General features: G+C 66.3%; 2 protein-coding genes across 16 annotated transcripts in view; both read left to right on the top strand.

Annotated features, from left to right (window-relative positions):
- GRB10 (growth factor receptor bound protein 10) overlaps positions 1–3,780 on the top strand; it is a 107,001-nt gene extending 103,221 nt beyond the window's left edge. For 13 of the 15 annotated variants that reach the window (XM_079786268.1, XM_079786267.1, XM_079786274.1 and 10 more), the window contains one exon: positions 37–3,780. In XM_079786268.1, the coding sequence (XP_079642394.1) occupies positions 37–183 (147 nt within the window). In that variant the 3' untranslated portion in view covers positions 184–3,780. The remainder of the gene's footprint in view (positions 1–36) is intronic. The other 2 variants (XR_013814299.1, XR_013814300.1) reach the window with 2 other exon arrangements.
- Positions 3,781–16,564: 12,784 nt separating this feature from the next.
- DDC (dopa decarboxylase) overlaps positions 16,565–17,663 on the top strand; it is a 28,950-nt gene continuing 27,851 nt past the window's right edge. The window contains exon 1 of the mRNA XM_079785665.1: positions 16,565–16,789. Within this exon, the coding sequence (XP_079641791.1) occupies positions 16,589–16,789 (201 nt within the window). The 5' untranslated portion in view covers positions 16,565–16,588. The remainder of the gene's footprint in view (positions 16,790–17,663) is intronic.

The raw sequence follows: 17,663 nt of genomic DNA, 5'->3' as shown, positions 1-17,663 counted from the left end.
GCTGGCGCTAACCTGGGAGTGTCTTGTGTCTCTTAGTGTGAGGAGGAGGGGCAGGTGTTCTTCAGCCTGGACGACGGGAACACCAAGTTCTCCGACCTGATCCAGCTCGTCGACTTCTACCAGCTCAACAAGGGGGTGCTGCCCTGCAAGCTCAAGCACCACTGCGTCCGCGTGGCCTTGTGACTCGCCCCGCGCGGCCGGCGGCTGGGGCGCACCCACGTGGCCTGGTGGCCTCAGACCCGCCTGAGCTGGTGGCTGGAGGGAGATCACACTGGAAGGAGTCGGAGGCCTGTGCATGGTTGAAAACACACTTTGATTCTGTACCTGGGGAGCAAAACCGCTTCCTCTGGTGCCAACCCCCAACATTGGATAGTCCTTGGACGTGACAGTGATTTGCTGCTTGGACCCTGCCAGCCACATCAGGGGCTGAAAGAGCGAGTGCTAAATTGGAGGAAAACTGGAACGAGCGTCCCGGCGGGGCCACGTGTGAATCCTAGAAGTGATTGGAAATAAACTCTTGCCCTGGAATAATCTTGACAATTAAAACTGACATGTTTACTTTTTTGTATTGATCCCTTTTTTGCACTCCTTGTTCTCAATGTCGTATTCAGCCCCTGGTGGCGGGGACACGGCTGTGCAGCGCATACAAGACGGAGAGACAGTTTCAAGCGGACGGTAGACGTTGCCGACGGAGGTGTCCGGAGGGCGGGCCCGCCTGCAGGTCACCGCGGGTGGATTCAGCGTCCAAATGATCAGCACCCCCGCCCTGCCCAGTTTACTGGAAAAGCTTCTAAAAACACCAAGGTGTCACCTGCGGTCGGCATTGGACACGCTTCACGGACCAGCCAGGCAGCCACCGTCCGTCACTCGCCTCTCCACACACGGTGCCGCGCTCGTGCTCCCAGGTGCCCCGTCTTCCGCAGCCAGGAGCCTTCGTTTCCGGGGACCCCCCACGCCACGCCCGGCAGGGCCGAGTCCCCCGCTGGTTGGAGACAGGCAGCTTTCTTGAGACTCTGCTACTCTCGTCTGCCCGTGGTCCGCCCGCCGGCGCACCTGCCGCCTGTTCTAGAAGGATCACTGCCTGACCCCTGCGGTGGCCTGAGTCTCCTCACGGCTGTCCTCCCTCGGGGACTCAAGGCTCTGATAAGAAAAGGTCACCTGCTTGGCTTCCTGCAGAGACCCGCAGGTTTCCACGGTGACACGGATGGAAACATTGAAAGGGCACCATGTCTCCGCCCAGATTTGTGAGTTTCCATGGTGACACGGATGGAAACCTTGAAAGGGCACATCCCTGCCCGGATTGGCGGGTTTCCATGGTGACACGGATGGAAACATTGAAAGGGCACCATGTTCCAGGCCCGGATTCACAGGTTTCCATGGTGACACGGATGGAAACACTGAAAGGGCACCATGGTCCAGGCCCGATTTGCGGGTTTCCATGGTGACACAGATGGAAACGTTGAAAGGGCACATCCCCGCCTGGATTGGCGGGTTTCCATGGTGACACAGATGGAAACACTGAAAGGGCACCATGGTCCAGGCCCAGATTCGCGGGTTTCCATGGTGACACAGATGGAAACATTGAAAGGACACCATGTCCCAGGCCCGATTCGCGGGTTTCCATGGTGACACAGATGGAAACATTGAAAGGGCACCATGTCCCAGGCCCAGATTCGCGGGTTTCCATGGTGACAAGGATGGAAACATTGAAAGGGCATGTCCCAGGCCCGGATTCACAGGTTTCCATGGTGACACAGATGGAAACATTGAAAGGGCACCATGGTCCAGGCCCAGATTCGCGGGTTTCCATGGTGACACAGATGGAAATATTGAAAGGGCACCATGGTCCAGGCCCAGATTCGCGGGTTTCCATGGTGACACAGATGGAAATATTGAAAGGGCACCATGTTCCAGGCCCGGATTCGCGGGTTTCCATGGTGACACAGATGGAAACATTGAAAGGGCACCATGTTCCAGGCCCGGATTCGCGGGTTTCCATGGTGACACAGATGGAAACATTGAAAGGGCACCATGTTCCAGGCCCGGATTGGCGGGTTTCCATGGTGACACAGATGGAAATATTGAAAGGGCACCATGGTCCAGGCCCGGATTCGCGGGTTTCCATGGTGACACAGATGGAAACATTGAAAGGGCACCATGTTCCAGGCCCGGATTGGCGGGTTTCCATGGTGACACAGATGGAAATATTGAAAGGGCACCATGGTCAAGGCCCGGATTGGCGGGTTTCCATGGTGACAAGGATGGAAACATTGAAAGGGCACGTCCTGGCCCAGCTTCGCGGCCTGTGCCTGAAGCCCCCGGCCTGAGACCCCGGCGCGGGAGGCAGCTGGCGGCCTCTGCCGCCTCGTCCCTCACAGCAGCTGGGGACGTGGACCAGCCTCGTCGGCAGGACACTGCTCCCCGCTCCGGGCCGCTCGGACGGTGCCCGGTCCCCGAGGGGCTTCCCCAGGTCTGAGAGTGGCCGTGTCTTTCTTTCCTTTGGTCTCTGACGAGCACACAGACCTCTGTGGTGCAAGTGATTTTCTTGTCTAGTAGCAGTTCCGACGTTGACTGGCCTCTAAATGTGCCCCCGCTGACCCCCCACGGGTCCCCAGAAACACACAGGCCTTGGCCTCGGGGCGCACCGTGGGCCAGTCAATGAGGGGAAGCTGTTACTCTACAGGCCACACTCGGTGGTTTTCTGTGCCTGTCCATTTATGCAAATGAAGAAGTTTTAGTAGACGTTTTTAGCTGTAGTTACTCAGTTGTGTTTTCTTTTTTGTACCCAGTTTATCTCCCATAGCCCTGACCACAGGCGGGCCTCCCTGTGCTGGCGGCGCTGCCCGACCACCCGAGGGACTGACTGAGCCGCCGCCCTCGCTGGCTGGATGTGAGCCCGAGCGCGGGACAGGTCCCGGCCTCTCCTGTTGAGTAGACCAGGCCCAGCAGTGAGGCGAGGCCCGCCCCCTCCCCCGTAGATGGCTAGTGTTTGCGGCATTTCATATTTATACGCACGCGTTTTATTTAAAGGACAGCAGGAGCCCGACTCTGACTCAGTTTCGCATGTAGCTGTGTGCCCGGCCCTTGGTCCCTTCCCGGCCTCCGTGAATCGATGGCGAGTGCAGGCGTGGCACAGGGCGTCCTCGCCCTGCCTGGCCGGGAGGGCCACCTGACAGCAGCCGGTCCCTGGACGAGGCAGTCGCCACCCGCCAGCCAGGGGCTGAAGACATTCGGCCTTTATTTTTGTATTTCGGTGACATGAATGTAGACGGGACAGCTCAGGGTCGTGTGGAGCCTGTTGAGTTTTTATCTGCCTGTGATTTATTTTCTCTTTAAGTGATACTCGTGTAACCGCCTGGGCTAGATCGAGAAGGAAGACGCCGCGTTGCGGGTGTCGGCCCCCAGCGCGCTGGGGCGAGTCCCAGGATGCTTTTTTGTTTGCTAAACTTTGAAGAAATATGTGCCTCAGTCTAGAAGTCTTGTCCTCTCTCCTCTGCATGTGACCCCTGGCAGTCTGACCAGCGTCCCACCTCCCGGGGTGGGACTTGCTCGCCGTCGAGTGTGACGTCACAGCGAGCCGCGTGGCCACGCGCCGCGCCCCAGGGCTGCAGACGGGGCAGGGACGAGCTCTCCTCATGTGCTTTGCTCCTCTGTACATAGCTCCTCAGCTCATGAACCTAAGTACACACTTTCAGGTATTTTTGTACCAATAAGGGACTGGTGATCTGTTTCTTGTAATTTGAAATAAACATTAATAAACATACAGTGTTCTTCATTTTCTATTGTGTGTGCTGTCTCTTCATTTCCACCCCCTCCAGCTGCTCAGCGGCTGAAACCCCTCACAAGTGATGCCGGACGGTGACTGCGCGCCTCTTCGCTCTGGGGGGCGCGGGGGGGGGGGGCGCTGGAAGGAACCGGCGTGGGGTGGGCGCGTTCCTGGGCCCACGGGGTCTGGGTCTCAGTCATCGCCGGGCTGAGTGGGCCCCGGCGCGGGGACACGGCCCTGGAAGCGCCAGAGCGCCATCTCCCCTCGGGGTTCGCGAGCGCCTCACGGGACCCATCGGCGCTCACACCTGACAGCTGCCCCAGTGGGACGTCACGGGGCAGGAGCCGGGGTCTCCCGGTCAGACAGGAACTCGGCGGGAAGGTCAGGAGAACGTGGGCCCTGGTCTCTCCCCGTGGCCTCGCCTGGCCGCCATGCGCCTCGGGCCGCCCGCCCACCCGCGCAGAGAGGGTGCGGGCTGTCACGGCGGCCCTGCCCACCGCGGGCGCTCCCCTGGGCGTCGCGCTCCTGTCCTTGTTTCCGGGAGGGTCCTCTGCGTCTGCAGCTCTCCCCGCTGTGACCCCCGACCTGCGCCCGGCCCGAGTCCCCACCTCCCTCCCCAAGGCTCACCGTCCGTCCTGGTCCTGCCCCGGGTCAGGCTGGGGCCCGCCCTCACCAGCACACTCGCGGGCGGCGGGCCCCCCTCGCTGCCGTGTCTCTCCGTGTCGGGCCGTCTCCGCCAGGTCCCCACGCGCCTGGCTGCACCTCGCTTGTTCCGGGGAGAGGCCGAGGCAGCTGACCGAGGCGGTAACAGGAAGAGGGGTGCCCATCGCTGAGGGAGTGGGCAGGTGGGAAGTCGGGCGAGGAGCCTGCTGACCCGAGGGTCTGCGTCTAAGGGGCCCAGAGCGGCCGTCCTCGTGGCCTGGAGACGCGGGCCACAGGAGCGCCCCCCGCTCTGAGCGGCCAACACGAGGAGGCCCCTGGTGGATTCGAGGAGCCAGGTGTCCCCGAGCTGGGAACAGCTGGCCGCTCAGAGGAGCGCACACCCAGCTGAGGGCGTGCGGGATGCCCGTGGGCTTGACACAGCCAGCCTGCCCTGTGAGCTCTTCCTTCCCCTGCCCCCAGGTGGGCCCACAGCCCCGACCGCCGGCCACAGCACCGTCCACGCTCAGCCTCCGGCAGGCACTGGCTGACCGGGGCTGACCCGGGCCTCCAAGGTCAACGTCGGACCTGGAGAGAAGGGGGCATTGCTCGGGCCTCGGAACCCTCCTTGCAGCTGAGTTCTTTTTTTTCCTAGTTCTCACCTGAGGGTGTTTTTCCCATGGATTTTTATTTATTTATTTATTTTTAGAGAGAATGGAAGGCGGGGGGGGGGGGGGGGAAGAGAACTTTTTTTAAAATATATTTTTATTGATCTCAGAGAGGAAGGGAGAGGGAGAGGGAGATAGAAACATCCATGATGAGAGAGAATCATGGATCGGCTGCCTCCTGCACGTCCCACACTGGGGATCGAGCCCACAACCTGGGCCTGTGCCCTCGACCGGAATCGAACCTGGGACCCTTCAGGCCACAGGCCGATGCCCTGTCCACTGAGCCAAACCGGCTAGGGCGAGAGAGAGACCTTTTGATGTGAGAGAGACAGGTCGATCGATTGGTTGTCTCCTGCACGCGCCCTGACCAGGGCCAGGGATGGAACCGGAAACTGAGGTCCTTGTCCTTGATCAGGAATCGAACACGCAACCCTTCCGTCCGCGGGCCAACGCTAACCACTGAGCGACCTGGCCAGGGCCACCTGAGTTCTTCTCACAGCGTCCCCTGTGCCACAGGGAGACTTTGGGCAAAGACTTGGCGGCGAGGGCCTGCGATGAGCCGCAGCGGCATCCTGCAGGGCCAGGTGGCTTTGGTCTGACCTGACCCTGGATTCCCCCCCTTGAGGGTCACCTGGGACCCAGGCCACCATTACCCAAACTCAACAGGCCAAGTGCTGGGGGTGAGAAGGGGTCGCCGGGGGCGGGGTGGGTCAGCTGCCCCGTCTTCACCCGAGGCTGCAGCTGCCAGCCAATGCCTCCGCAGCTCAGACACTTCGGGGCGTGGTGCTCAGGGGTCACGTCACACGCCACACGTCATGCCACATGCCACACGTCACACGCCACTCGAGCTAGAGAGGCTGTGAGCTGTCACTTGGGTCACCGAGCTGCCACATGCAGGTTCCCCCCTGGCTCCAGCGGGAGGCGGGATTGAACCCGTGGCCGCGAGGCGGGAGAGCAGGGGGAACCTGAATGAAGAGGAGGCGGCTCTTGCTGGGGTGGGGCCGCCTGTGGTCAGGGCGATGATCTGAGGCCCAGGCTGCAGGCGGCCCTCACGCCCAGGGTCCCGCTGGACCGGCCTCGCAGCACCCCCTCGGGCTGGAGACCCTCCCCTCGCGCCCGCCCCTGGGCGCACGGTGCCTTAGGTGGGAGTGTGCTCAGCCTCGAAGACGGCGTCTGTCAGCGCCCGGTGCCCAGGTGCGCGCACAGCTGAACCCGCCCGGGCCCGAGGGTTAGGGAGTGGGATCGGTAGCACCTCCTGAGGGTTTTTACGGGGTCCGTGTGGGTCACGAAAAGTCAGTCTCAGCAAAGCGGGGGCCTTAGGTCCGCACACTGTTCCCGAGCTGAGGACCAGGCTCGGGCGCTGCCCCCTCGGGAGATGGGCACCCAGGTCCCGGGGGCGAGGCTTTATCACCACCAGAGGTTAATGTTTAACCAGCCGCTGAGGCTGAAAACCAAGGCCGGGCGTGTGGTTCCAGCTGCAGGGCAGACCTGCGTGAGCTCCAACCCGCTCTTCGCCGCCAGCCATCCCCAAGCCCGGCCCTCCTGGGGGGCAGGCGCCGCAGGGGCAGGACTCCGGCCGGCGGTGAGTCCCCCTGTTGGTCCTGACCGGAGGGTCCCTGCGGGAAACGGCGGCACCCGCGCCTTGACCTCCAGTTCCACAGCACAGAGCGCAGCTTAAAGGTTAATTCAGCCGAGGGCGGGGGGGGGGGGGGGGGAGGGTTGATTACTGGTCGGCGCTGGGGGGGCGGACGGTGATTATTGGCGCTCCATGCCGTCTCTCACGCTGCGGTCGGCATGGGAGGTGGGGGGGGGGGGGGGGGGGCGGTGATTACAGACGGGACCAGCCCAGCCTCTGCCCCTCTACCTCTTCCCACCACGCGGCCTGTAACCGGGTTCCCGAGCCTGTTTCTCCCGCTGTGAAGTGGGTGCTGCCCGAACCGGTTTGGCTCCGTGTGAAGTGGGTGTTAGTAGTTTGGGGCCTAAACCACAGCGTCTGGACACTGTCCAGCTCACGGGAGACACGAGAAAATGTCACCACGCCCCTTGCCTTCGGTAGAACCAGCAGGACCCCCTTCTCACGCCCCTGAGACAGGCCGTTCCCATTGCTGAGCGATGCTCGTAGTTCTGTGGCCTCGCCCGGAACGGCCGATGCCCCCTCCACCCCCCGCCCTGCAGCTCAGCTCGGCCGCCGCCTGTCTTTGGAAGAAGAGACTCCTGACAGCCCTGCGTCCCATCCGAGGGGCATTCGCGGGGCGCTGGTTAAGGGCCGTGGGAGACCTCTGCCCTCCAACGTCCTAACATCACGTCTCTGTCGTCCTCTCCTTAAGGGTCCCATCCCCCAGGAGGGAGGACGTCCTCCAGCTCATTCCCCGCCCACGGGCCCGTGTCCCCACACCACGCGCTGGCCCGCCCTTCAGGGATGCGTGGTTCCATCCGCTCGTGTTCCCTCCTCGGGGGTCCTGGGCCCTCGCCTCCGTCTCCTCGGCCAGGCGCGTCCTCACCCTTTCGCGGCGACATCGGGCTCCAGGCTGAGAGGCAAGCCCGGCCTCTTCTTTCCCCAGAGCTGCGGGCCCGTCTCAGACGCTTGCGTGCCCATTTATTTCAGTCAGATGTCTGTGTTGGGATTTTTTTTTAAATATATTTTTGTTGATTTCAGAGAGGAAGGGAGAGAGAGAGAGAGACACGGAAACATCTACGATGAGAGAGAATCGTGGACCGGCTGCCTCCCGCACGCCCCGCAGTGGGGATCAGGATGATAACGCCAGGCCTGTGCCCCGGCCGGAATCGAACCCTGACCTCCTGGTTCACAGCCTGACGCTCACCACTGAGCCACACTGGCCAGGCTTCCACACTTTCATCAGTTTCCCCTACAAGCCCAGCAGGTCTTTGGTCAGGGTCAGCCCTCCTGTCCGGTCTTCACTCGAGTCCTGTCCACCATCCGCACTGCGGGTGGCCACAGGCACCCCCCGGGCCGGCCGTCACCCCCGCTCCACGTGTGGGTGTTTCCCCCTCGTGTATACACCTCGCACCCTCCCCTCTCCACTCGCCGCCCGGACCCCGTCGCTCTCGGAGCGCCGCTGGAGTGACTTCCACGCCCACCTCCCCACGCTGGTGCCGCACAGCGCCCAGGCCGAGCCCCGGGCCCGCTCGGCTGCGCCTGGCCCGTGCCCTGCAGCGCTGGGCGCAGCGGGCAGCTGTGGCTTCCTCTCTTCTGTTCGTCCTCGCGAGGTCTGCCCGCCCCCGGCGTGGGACCCTGCGGTGGGCCCGGCCACACACAGGGCCAGTGGGCTGCTGGGGGCTCAGCCACGTGGGAGCTCTGTGACCTGGGCGCGTGCTGACCGCTCTGAGCCTCTGTCTCCTCGGTCTGTGAGCTGCAGGGCGGACATTATCCGCATGCGAGGCCGTGGGGAGGGGCGGCAGGAGCCCGTGAAAGGCCTGTGGGGAACCTTCCGGAAGGCCTGTCCTGTCACTGACTGTGAAAGGGAAGATGGGCCTCTTCTCCGGAGCCCAGAGCCGGGCCAGCCCCGCACCCCCCTGGGCCCCTCCTGCGTGGCCTCCTGGGGTCACCCAGGGTCGCCAGGGCCGGTGGCCAGCCGAGCTGGGAGAGCCCCGCCCTGCAGGGTCAAAGGGCCCAGCGCTCTGCCCAGCCCTGGGCACACGGCCACCTGCCCCAGCGCCCCCTCCAGGCCGGTGGCCCCTGCGCAGCGAGGGGTGCGGCCAGCGTGCCTCTCCCCTGCAGGGGCCCATCTCGCAGGCGGGCGGAGCTTCCTGCCGGGTGTGCCCCAGCCCCTGGGCCCTGCCAGCCGCCCTGCCAGCCGCCCACCTGCTGAGGAGCAGCCCGCCCCGGCCGGCTCAGGCCTGCCGGTCTCTGCCCCCGAGGGCACGGCTCCGGGAGAGGCTGCGTCCTCAGACCAGGCCCATGGCTCTGTGGGCGGAGCTCCCGGCTCCTGACCGCCACAGGCCCGAGTGTGTGCACCCGTGTGGGGAGCGTGTGCATGTGCCTGCATGCAGGTGCTGTGGGGGGGTGTGGTGCCTGCATGCTATGTGTGTGTGCATGTATGTGTGTCTGCATGTTGTGTGTGTGTGTGTGTGTGTGTGTGTGTGTGTGTGTGTGTGCGCGCGCGCGGTGAGAGCAGCAGAACCCACCTGCGCCCCCTGCCTGATGCCCAGCCCGTCTCGGGGTCCACAGGGCCCTGAGCCCTCACAGAGAAGGCACCTGTCCTGCCCCCAGCCGGCCGGGAGGAGGGCGGGCGAGGCCCCGCTGGGCGAAGAGCTGTGTTCTGGGTGCTGGTGGCTCCCGGTGGGAGAACAGGGCTGAAAAGACGATCCTGGGCTCGACCCTCTCCTGCCTCTGCTTCTCTCTGACCGGAACCAGAGCGGAAGGAGGGGGCACCCGGAGCCCCGTCCCTCCTGTCAGGGGTCCCCGCCGCCCCCGGGGGAGGAGAGAGGTGCTGGCCCAGCCTGTGGCCCCGCGTGGCCCCATCCTGTCACAGAGCAAGCGCCCCCGGCTCCCCGCCTGCCTGGCCCTGGTGCCCTGGGCAGGACGGGGGCTGGGCTCGCTCAGGGACTGGGGACACGGGACCCCTTTCCCAGGCCCGTGCCCCTGGCCCCTCCGGCTCCGCGGTCCCCCGGGTCCTGCCCAGCCCTCTCTGGCCGTGCCCCGGGGGCGGCGGCCGAGAGGCTGCCTGTGATGAGCAGAGCAGCGTGACTCTGATTGGCTTCGGGGCGGCGGACACTCCGGCTACATAAACGGCAACCGCATAATCGCATCCTCTGTGCCTTTCAGCTGGCGCGGGGGGCGGGCCGGCAGACAGCGAGAGCGGCCGCCCGTGAGTACCGCTCTGCGTCCCCGGAGGGGGGCCGGGCCGGGGAGCCGGCCCTGGGGCTGGGACCCTGGTGTGCGGACAGGACGGGGTCCGCCTGTTGCTTCCGGCGGGTTGGTGGGCAGGGCCTCCCGCGTGTGCAGGTGGGGCTGACCGGGAACTTCCTGGGGACACAGGTGCCCCCCCGTCCCCCCCTCCCCCCGCCCCGAGTGCCTCCCAGCAGCAAGGCCGGGGGCAGGGGCCTGGGAGCCTTGATGACACAGGCGTGAGAGGCCATTGTGCCCAGCCGGTCCCTCCGGCATCTGGACCGGGGGCTGGGACCGGGGTGGAGGGGGCGGGGCCGGCAGGCCAGTTTGCAGGGTGCAGCTGGGCGCCCAGCCCCGCCGCCTGGGGTGGGGGGAGCCCAGGGTGGCCTCCCACGGGTGCTTGTAAAACGGGTCTGATGTTTGTCAAGGGCCGGGCACACGTGGGCGCTGCTTTATTAATAAGCAGGTGACTGCGGGGCGCGGGGGGGCGAAGCTGGGGGGGGTCTGAGCAGCCCTCCGCCCCGTGTCCTGTTTGCTCCGTCTCCGGGGGGGACTCCAAGCGCCGGCCCGGGTTCCCCCGAAGCCCTTTCTCCCCGAAGGGCCCGGAGCGGGCCCCTTCCCGCCGGCTTCTCCTTCGCATCGGCAGGTCTCCCTCCGAGCCAGACCCACGGGAAGGGGCCTGGGCCACGTGGAGGCCGCCCCTCCGGGGCCCGAGGGCCAGAGAGGCTCTCTCTTCCTGGGGACAGCACTGAGGTCCCCGCAGGGAAGGGGACGTCCCGGTTCAAGGAGGACGAGGACACGGCGACGAGGGGGTGTCCCCTGCTTTGGAAAAGCCGAAATCCTGCGGTTCGCGCGGCCTCTCCCCCCCCCCCCCCCCATCTCTGGGTGGCGACGGCTCTGCGCACGGCGGTTGGAATAGCTGGGACCAGCAGGACCCCTCCCCTCCCCTCAGACGCACCGGGCCGTCCCCCACACCCCCTCCTCAGGACGGGGTCCCTGCCGTGTGCCCGGCCCTCCATTTGAGTTGGGGGGTTCTGGGGAAAGGAGGCTCCCCTGACGGGGGCTCTGTGGTGCCTGAGGGCACGCCTGGAGGCGGTGCTCAGGGCAGGAGGGGCAGCGGTGGGCACGCCTGGGAGAAAGGCTCACATCCCGCAGTTCGCCGTGGGCCTGAGCGGCAGGTGTGGGGTCCCAGCTGAAGGGGAGGACCTGGGCTTGGGGGCGCCCAGAGCTGCATGGACGGGCGTGGCCCTGCCTCCGGGGCCCCCGCGTCTCCTGAGCGGCTCCTTCGGCGGCAAAGCAGCCGAGCGGCTGTGCACACAGAGCCAGGACGAGTGTTTACCGCCGCTCGCGGGAGGAGGCGGGCGGGCCTCTCCTGGGCCCCAGGACCGGCTTCCTGCAGCCCCTGCCCTCTGTGTCGTCTATCCGCCCGCGGGCTCAGGGCTGCCGGAGCCTGCTCTGCACGGGTGGGGGGCGGGACCCCCATTCTGCACGGGGTGGGGGCAGGGTTCCCCGCTCTGCACGGGTGGGGGGGGGACCCCCATTCTGCACGGGGTGGGGGGCGGACCCCTGTTCTGCTCCTGAGGCCGGCTGTGCGGCCGTGGTGGGACCTGCTCCTGAGCCTTCCTAGGTCAGCAGTGGTCCCCCCCCCGCACCCCCACGCTCCCCACGTCCCCACAGCCCCACCCACACAGGTGCCGGGAGCGTGAGGTGAGATATGCCCGGGGCCCCCCCGCAGGCCACGCAACCTGGAGCCGTTTCATTTCTGGGGCCTTAGGACGGGACAAGGCCAGCGTGGCCTCGGGGTTTGACGGGCTGGAGCCCCCCCTCAGCGCTCGGCCCCGGGTCCCCTGCGGCAGGCCAGCGCCCGGGCGGGGCGGAGGGAGTGGCAGGGGTCAGTACTGGCCACGGGATGGGTCCGGAAAAGCAGACCCCGGGAGCGTGGAGCAGCGCGGGGCTCCACGCGGGGGGCTCTCCGTCCAAGAAGGCGTCCCTGGGATAAGCGGGCGGGAAGAGGGCAGTTCACGCTCCGCGTGCTGGGCGGTTTCTATGGGAACGGGCTGGAACAGCAAACACGCCAAAATGATGCAATTCGAATGATCTTGAATTCAAATGTGTTCGCTGTCATTACGGCTGTAATTTGCATGTGTCAGGGGGTGAGTGATAGAGCCCCGCCTGCGTGCGGGGGTGGGGGGTTGTGCTCACCGCCCTAATGGTGGGGCGGTCCGTGTCCTCCAGTGTGTGCACGGGCGGGGGCCCCTCAGTGCCGTCGGGGACAGACTTTCAGGGGGCGCTGTGCTACCCTGCACGCACCATCCCGCCCCTGCGCGCCCCTCACGGCAGCCACCCCGCCGGCCGCGCCGTGTGCCGGAACCGGGAAGCTCGCGCGGCGCGTGGCGGGTGGGGTGGGACGCACGCGGCCCGTGTTCGTGTGGACGGAGGCACGGGGCTGTGGGGGAGGAAGGGAAGGGAGAGGCCCCGTGGCGCGGCCGCGGTGGGCTCCGTGTGAATTGTCCGAAATCGGGAGTCGGAGCAACATCACCAATGTAAGGGCGCCGACGTGTTTTTCTTTGAAATTGCTTAGCAGTTCCTCAGCGTGGTTCTCTTTTCTAATATATTGTTATTGACTTCAGACAGGAAGGGAGAGGGAGAGGGAGAGAGAAACATCCGTGATGAGCGAGAATCATGGACCGGCTGCCTCCTGCACGCCCCCCCTGGGGATGGAGCCCACAACCCGGGCCTGTGCCCTCACCGGGAATCGAACCCTGACCTCCTGGGTCATAGGTCAGTGCTGCATATTTCGTCACAACAGGCCGCGTGGGCGAGAGGAGGCGCGGTGGTCCCCGGAGCAGTGGAGAGTCCCTCCCACGGGGGCCGTGGCCGCGCGGTCTCAGACGAGGCTGTGAGTTTCGTGCGGTCGAAGGAGAGGCAGCGGCCGGAGGCTCCGTCCTCTCCCGGCTGCGGGACAGCCTGGGAGGCTCAGCCCTGGGCTCTGGGCCCGGATCCGCGGGCTCCGTCCGGGCAGCTGCGAGGGGCAGGGAGCCGGCCTGTGGGCCGAGGGGGTGTGAGGGGCAGGGAGCCGGCCTTGCAGGCTGGCCGATGCAGGAGGCACCCTGGGCTCCTACCCTGCCCGGCAGGAGCCACTGCGTGGGCTCGGGCGTGGGGCGGGCGTGGGGCGGGCGTGGGCCTGTGCAGGGTCCCCGTCCGCCCGGGCAGCAGACGCGCGGACCGCTGGGAGCGGGAGAGAGGACGCACCGGAGCCGCCGGTGGTCGGAGCCCGGGGGGAGCGCCCAGGTTTTGCCTCGTATCACGGCCTGGCACAGGCTGAGGGGAGGCCTGGGGTCAGGGCCCGCCCTGGACGCCTCCACACAGCGCCGCCCACGCCAGGCCGTCCGTGTGCGGGAGCGTGGTCCCCACGAGCGAGGGCGGCGCCGGGGCTGCCTGCGGCTCCGGAGAAACTGGTTTTGGGAGTTTCTCTGAGGTTTCCCAGGGCTCCCAGCCCGTGCTCTGGCCCAACCTGCCGGCCGTGCCCTGTGCTGGCTGCGCTCCAGCGCCTCGGGCGCTCCCGGCAGCGGGCAGAGTGCGGCCCCCGCGAGGCCCTGACCTCACGGGTCAGGGTGCTCAGTCTCCGAGCCTCGGCCTCGGCGTCTGGGGGGTCGTGGGGGAGGGGGGTGGCCTCCTGAGCAAGATCACGGGGACGAAACGCGAGAGCAGGCGGCAGCCTGGCCGGGGACTTGGCACGTGGACACCTGCACCAAGGAGCACCCTTTCCTACACCAAGCAGAGGACCCGTTTCAACACGGCACCTCGATCCCCGAAAGTCAGCGCAGGCCTGGGAGACGGTGGGCAGGGATGCCTGTGCGTGGCGGGGGTCCGTGGCTTCGTGGCCGGAGGCCCCTTGGACAAGGGAACAGCCCCTGCCCCGCGTGGCCTCGCGCCCGGGGATCGCAGACGCCCTGGCGCAGCCGCCTCGCCCGTCCGTGGCCCAGCTCCCGGCCCTCCTTCTCCATCTCCATCAAAGGGAAGATCTACGTGCTCTTGACCCCTTTCCGGGGGGAACGCCGGGACCCAGGACTCAGGACGCACGCCTCCCCGTCTCTGCTCCGGGGGCCAGAGCAGCAGCCCAGGGGAGCTCCGTGGCGGCTTTCCCGCCCTCAGCGGGCCGCTCGCCGGGCCCTCCCCGTGGGGACCCACCTGATGCGGGTTCTGGCTCAGCCACGGGCAGCTTCCGGCAGGGAGAGGGGTGCGGGTCCAGGCGACAGCTGGCCGCTTGCCCCCCACATCCTCTACCTCTGTTCTAACTCAGAAGGCGCTGGCCAGCACCGAGCTGTTTAGGAACTGCTTCTAACTCAGCATGTGGGACCGTGTGAACTCTCAAAACACACCCAAAGGTCACGCCCATTGCTGTACAGCCTTTTTAAACAAATTTTAATATGTTTTTATTGATTTGAGAGAGAGAGGAAGGGAGAGGGAAAGAGAGAGAAACATCCATGATGAGAAAGAACCATGGATCAGCTGCCTCCTGCACGCCCCCTACTGGGCATTGAGCCCACAACCCAGGCACCTGCCCTGACCAGGAATCGACCCCTGACCTCCTGAGCCAGGCCGGCCAGGCTGTGGCACATCCTTTAAAGGTCCTTGGTCCTGCGCGGCCTCTCAGCCCCGTGTAAGCGGGCATCGGGCCGGCCCTGACTGAGCCCATCACGATGTGACGAGATGCCGGGCCAGGAGTCCAGGGCTGGACCGGCTTGCGCCCCGTGCAGTGTGGGCAGGGGCTGCCCGTGAAACGCCACGGAGCTCCTCTCCCGGCGACGCTGTCCGGTTATGTCAACAGACACGGTTTCACGGGCCTTGGGCACCGCCTGCATCGTCCAGCCCATACCTGCCAGCGTGGGCCGGCAATCTCAGACACACGCAGTGAGCGCCAGCTGCTCTGGGTGCGCACCGCGGCCCCCGGGAGGTCGCTGGCCTCTACAGAGCAGCCAGGTCTGACCCTGCAAACCCGCCGGGAAGGTCTCTTTGGGGGGCAGGTGGGTGTGTGTCTGTTTTTGCTCGAGGCAGCTGATCCTCCGAGCACCCCGGGCTCGCTCTGCCCTCGGCACAGCCCCTCGCCCCTCGCCCCGCCTGCCCCGCCGCGCTGCCCCCGGTCAAGCAGCTGGGGCTGCTCGGGTGTTTAGAGGCCCCCTCATAGCCGCTCACCAGGTCCCGCTCGTGAAGGAAAAGGGCCTGAGCACTGACACGATCACAGGTCAGGACAACACGGTGAGCACAGTGAGCCGCACAGCAGTGAGGACAAGGTCCGCAGAGCGCACCGCCCGGCCGGTGCCTTCTGTGCGCGCGGCCGCCGCGGCGGGGCTCCGGGGGCGCGGTCAGGGAGCAGGCAATCTGTCAGAGAAGAACTCCAGATGACCGCGAGGGTGGGCGCCGCTGAACTTATCAAAGTGTCGGACAGGTAGCTGTGAGACAGAAGCCAGGCGGGCAGGGGTGAGAGAGGGGGCAGGTTGCCTCCCGCATTCCTGCACGTCCACAGGCCTGCGGTAAAAAAAAAAAGTATTTAAATATATATATTTTTAAACATATTTTTATTGACTTCAGAGAGAAAGGGAGAGGGAAAGAGAGAGAGAAACATCCATGATGAGAGAGGATCATGGACTGGCCGCCTCCTGCACGCCCCACACTGGGGATGGAGCCCGCAACCCGGGCCTGTGCCCTGACCGGGAATCGAACCCTGACCTCCTGGTTCATAGGTCAGTGCTCACCCACGGAGCCAGGCCAGCCGGGCCCGAGGTAAAATGTTGAAGCCAAAACAGGCTTCACCAAACCCAGACCCCCGTTCAGCCACGTAGACGGCAATGCGGCCGCCTCGCCAGCCCATGTGCAGAGGGGTCAGCGAGGGTGGGGCGGAGCTGCAGGGACAGGGCGGGGGTCCAGGAAGACAGAGCCCACAACCCTGAGCTGGTGACTGTCCGGGGCACCTCCCCCCTCGGCGCCCCCTCGGCGGTCTGTCTGCGGCCAATGAGCTCTCGCTGGCCGGGCCGCACTGAAGGCCAGAACCGAGGTCTCCTCTCGCGGTAGCACATCCCCAGCCAGTGCGCGGCCAGTGCTGTCACGAAGGTGGGGTGGACGTGGAGGCGGTGTGTCCATCCCACCCACGGGGATGGGGACGGGGACGGGCAGGCGTGGCGCTGGCCTCAGCTGACCAGCGGGGAGCGTGGAGGCGACGCGTCCCAGCCTCCAGCGCCAGGGCCATCCCCCCGTCCCCAGGCGGAATCAAGCGCGCTGAGCCCGGCGGCGGGGCTCCGTGGCTGAGCGTCGACCTAGGAACCGGGAGGTCCCGGTTCCATTCCCGGTCGGGGCACAGGCCCAGGTGCGGGCTCGATGCCTAGTAGGGGGCGTGCAGGAGGCAGCCGATCCGTGACTCTCTCTCATCATGGATGTTTCTCCCTCTCTCTCCCTTCCTCTCTGACATCAATAAGAATATATTTTAAAAATAAAAAGAAGCGTGCCTGACGGGGACCTGGGTCCCGGGCACCCGGGCACTGCCCAGGCGGCCCCAGCGGTCAGCTGGCTTGGACGCGGCCGCTCCGCGTAGGGGTGTGGTGCTGCCCACTGATTGGTCCCCCCCCCCCCCCCCGGCTCCTACAGGTTCTCTCTGAGGAAGCCCTCACCATGGACGCCAGTGAGTTCAGGCGGCGGGGCCGGGAGATGGTGGACTACATAGCGGACTACATCGAGGGCATCGAGGGGCGCCAGGTCTACCCCGACGTGGAGCCCGGCTACCTGCGCCCCCTGATCCCCAGCTGCGCCCCCCAGGAGCCGGACGCCTACGAGGACATCATGAGGGACGTGGAGAGGGTCATCATGCCGGGGGTATGTGGTCGGGTCAGGGCCGGGAGGGCATGTGGGAACGGCCCCTCCCCCCCGCCCCGAGCCTCGGGCCGTCCCGCTGGACAGCAACCCGGTCACTTCCGGTTTGAGGCAGGGGCTGCTGAGCCCAGAGAGGGGGCTGGCCAGTCTGAGGCCGCACAGCCGGCGCGCGAGGGAGCCAGGATCGCAGCCCAGACCGGGCCCCCAGGGCGGCGAGGGGGGCTCCAGGCCGGGCCCTGCTCGAGCCGGTGGGCGTGACGGGGGCAGGGGCTGGTTGGACGTCCACCGCGCCGGATGGAGCAGGCGCCTCCCGCCTCCTGCCCGGCGGGGCCAGCCGCACGTGCAGAGCAGTGGCTTGTCGGTCATGTGGAACGGGGGCATGGACGGGAGTGCCCGGAGGGCCCGGGCAGGTGTGGGCAGAACCCGGGCCGGCGGCCCTGCGGGGCTCACAGCTCTGGGTCGGAGCAAACACATGGGGCTCCGGGTCCCCGCAGCCAGTCTCTTCCCTGCGGGGGGGAGTCCGGGGAGCCATGGGCAGGGCCCCTCAGGTCCTCCCTCCCACACGCCGCTCAGACTGGACGCGAGGCCCTGAGCCCGCAGCCCGGGGGCGGGCAGCCCTGGGGTCCTCACAGGCGCCGATCAGCTGCGCCTCTGCCCCCCGGAGAGTCCCTGACATTTGCGCCCCGAGCCAGGCTCAGCGCTGGCTCCCGCCTGCCGGCTGTGCAAACACCCCGAGCCTCAGCCAGCCCCGAGGGCCGTGCGCTCAGGTGAATGCCAGGCTCCGGCTGCTGGCGCTCAGACTGCAGGCACCTCCTTCCCAGGGCGCCACGGCCAGGGTCCGAGGTCTCGGGGCCCCCGGGCGGGGGCGGGACAGGCC

The sequence above is a fragment of the Cnephaeus nilssonii genome (genome assembly GCF_951640355.1).
Source record: "Cnephaeus nilssonii genome assembly, chromosome: 12".
Lineage (NCBI taxonomy): Eukaryota > Metazoa > Chordata > Mammalia > Chiroptera > Vespertilionidae > Cnephaeus > Cnephaeus nilssonii.
The sequence above is the reverse complement of the archived record's forward strand: the minus strand, read 5'-3'. Positions and strand labels throughout refer to the sequence as shown.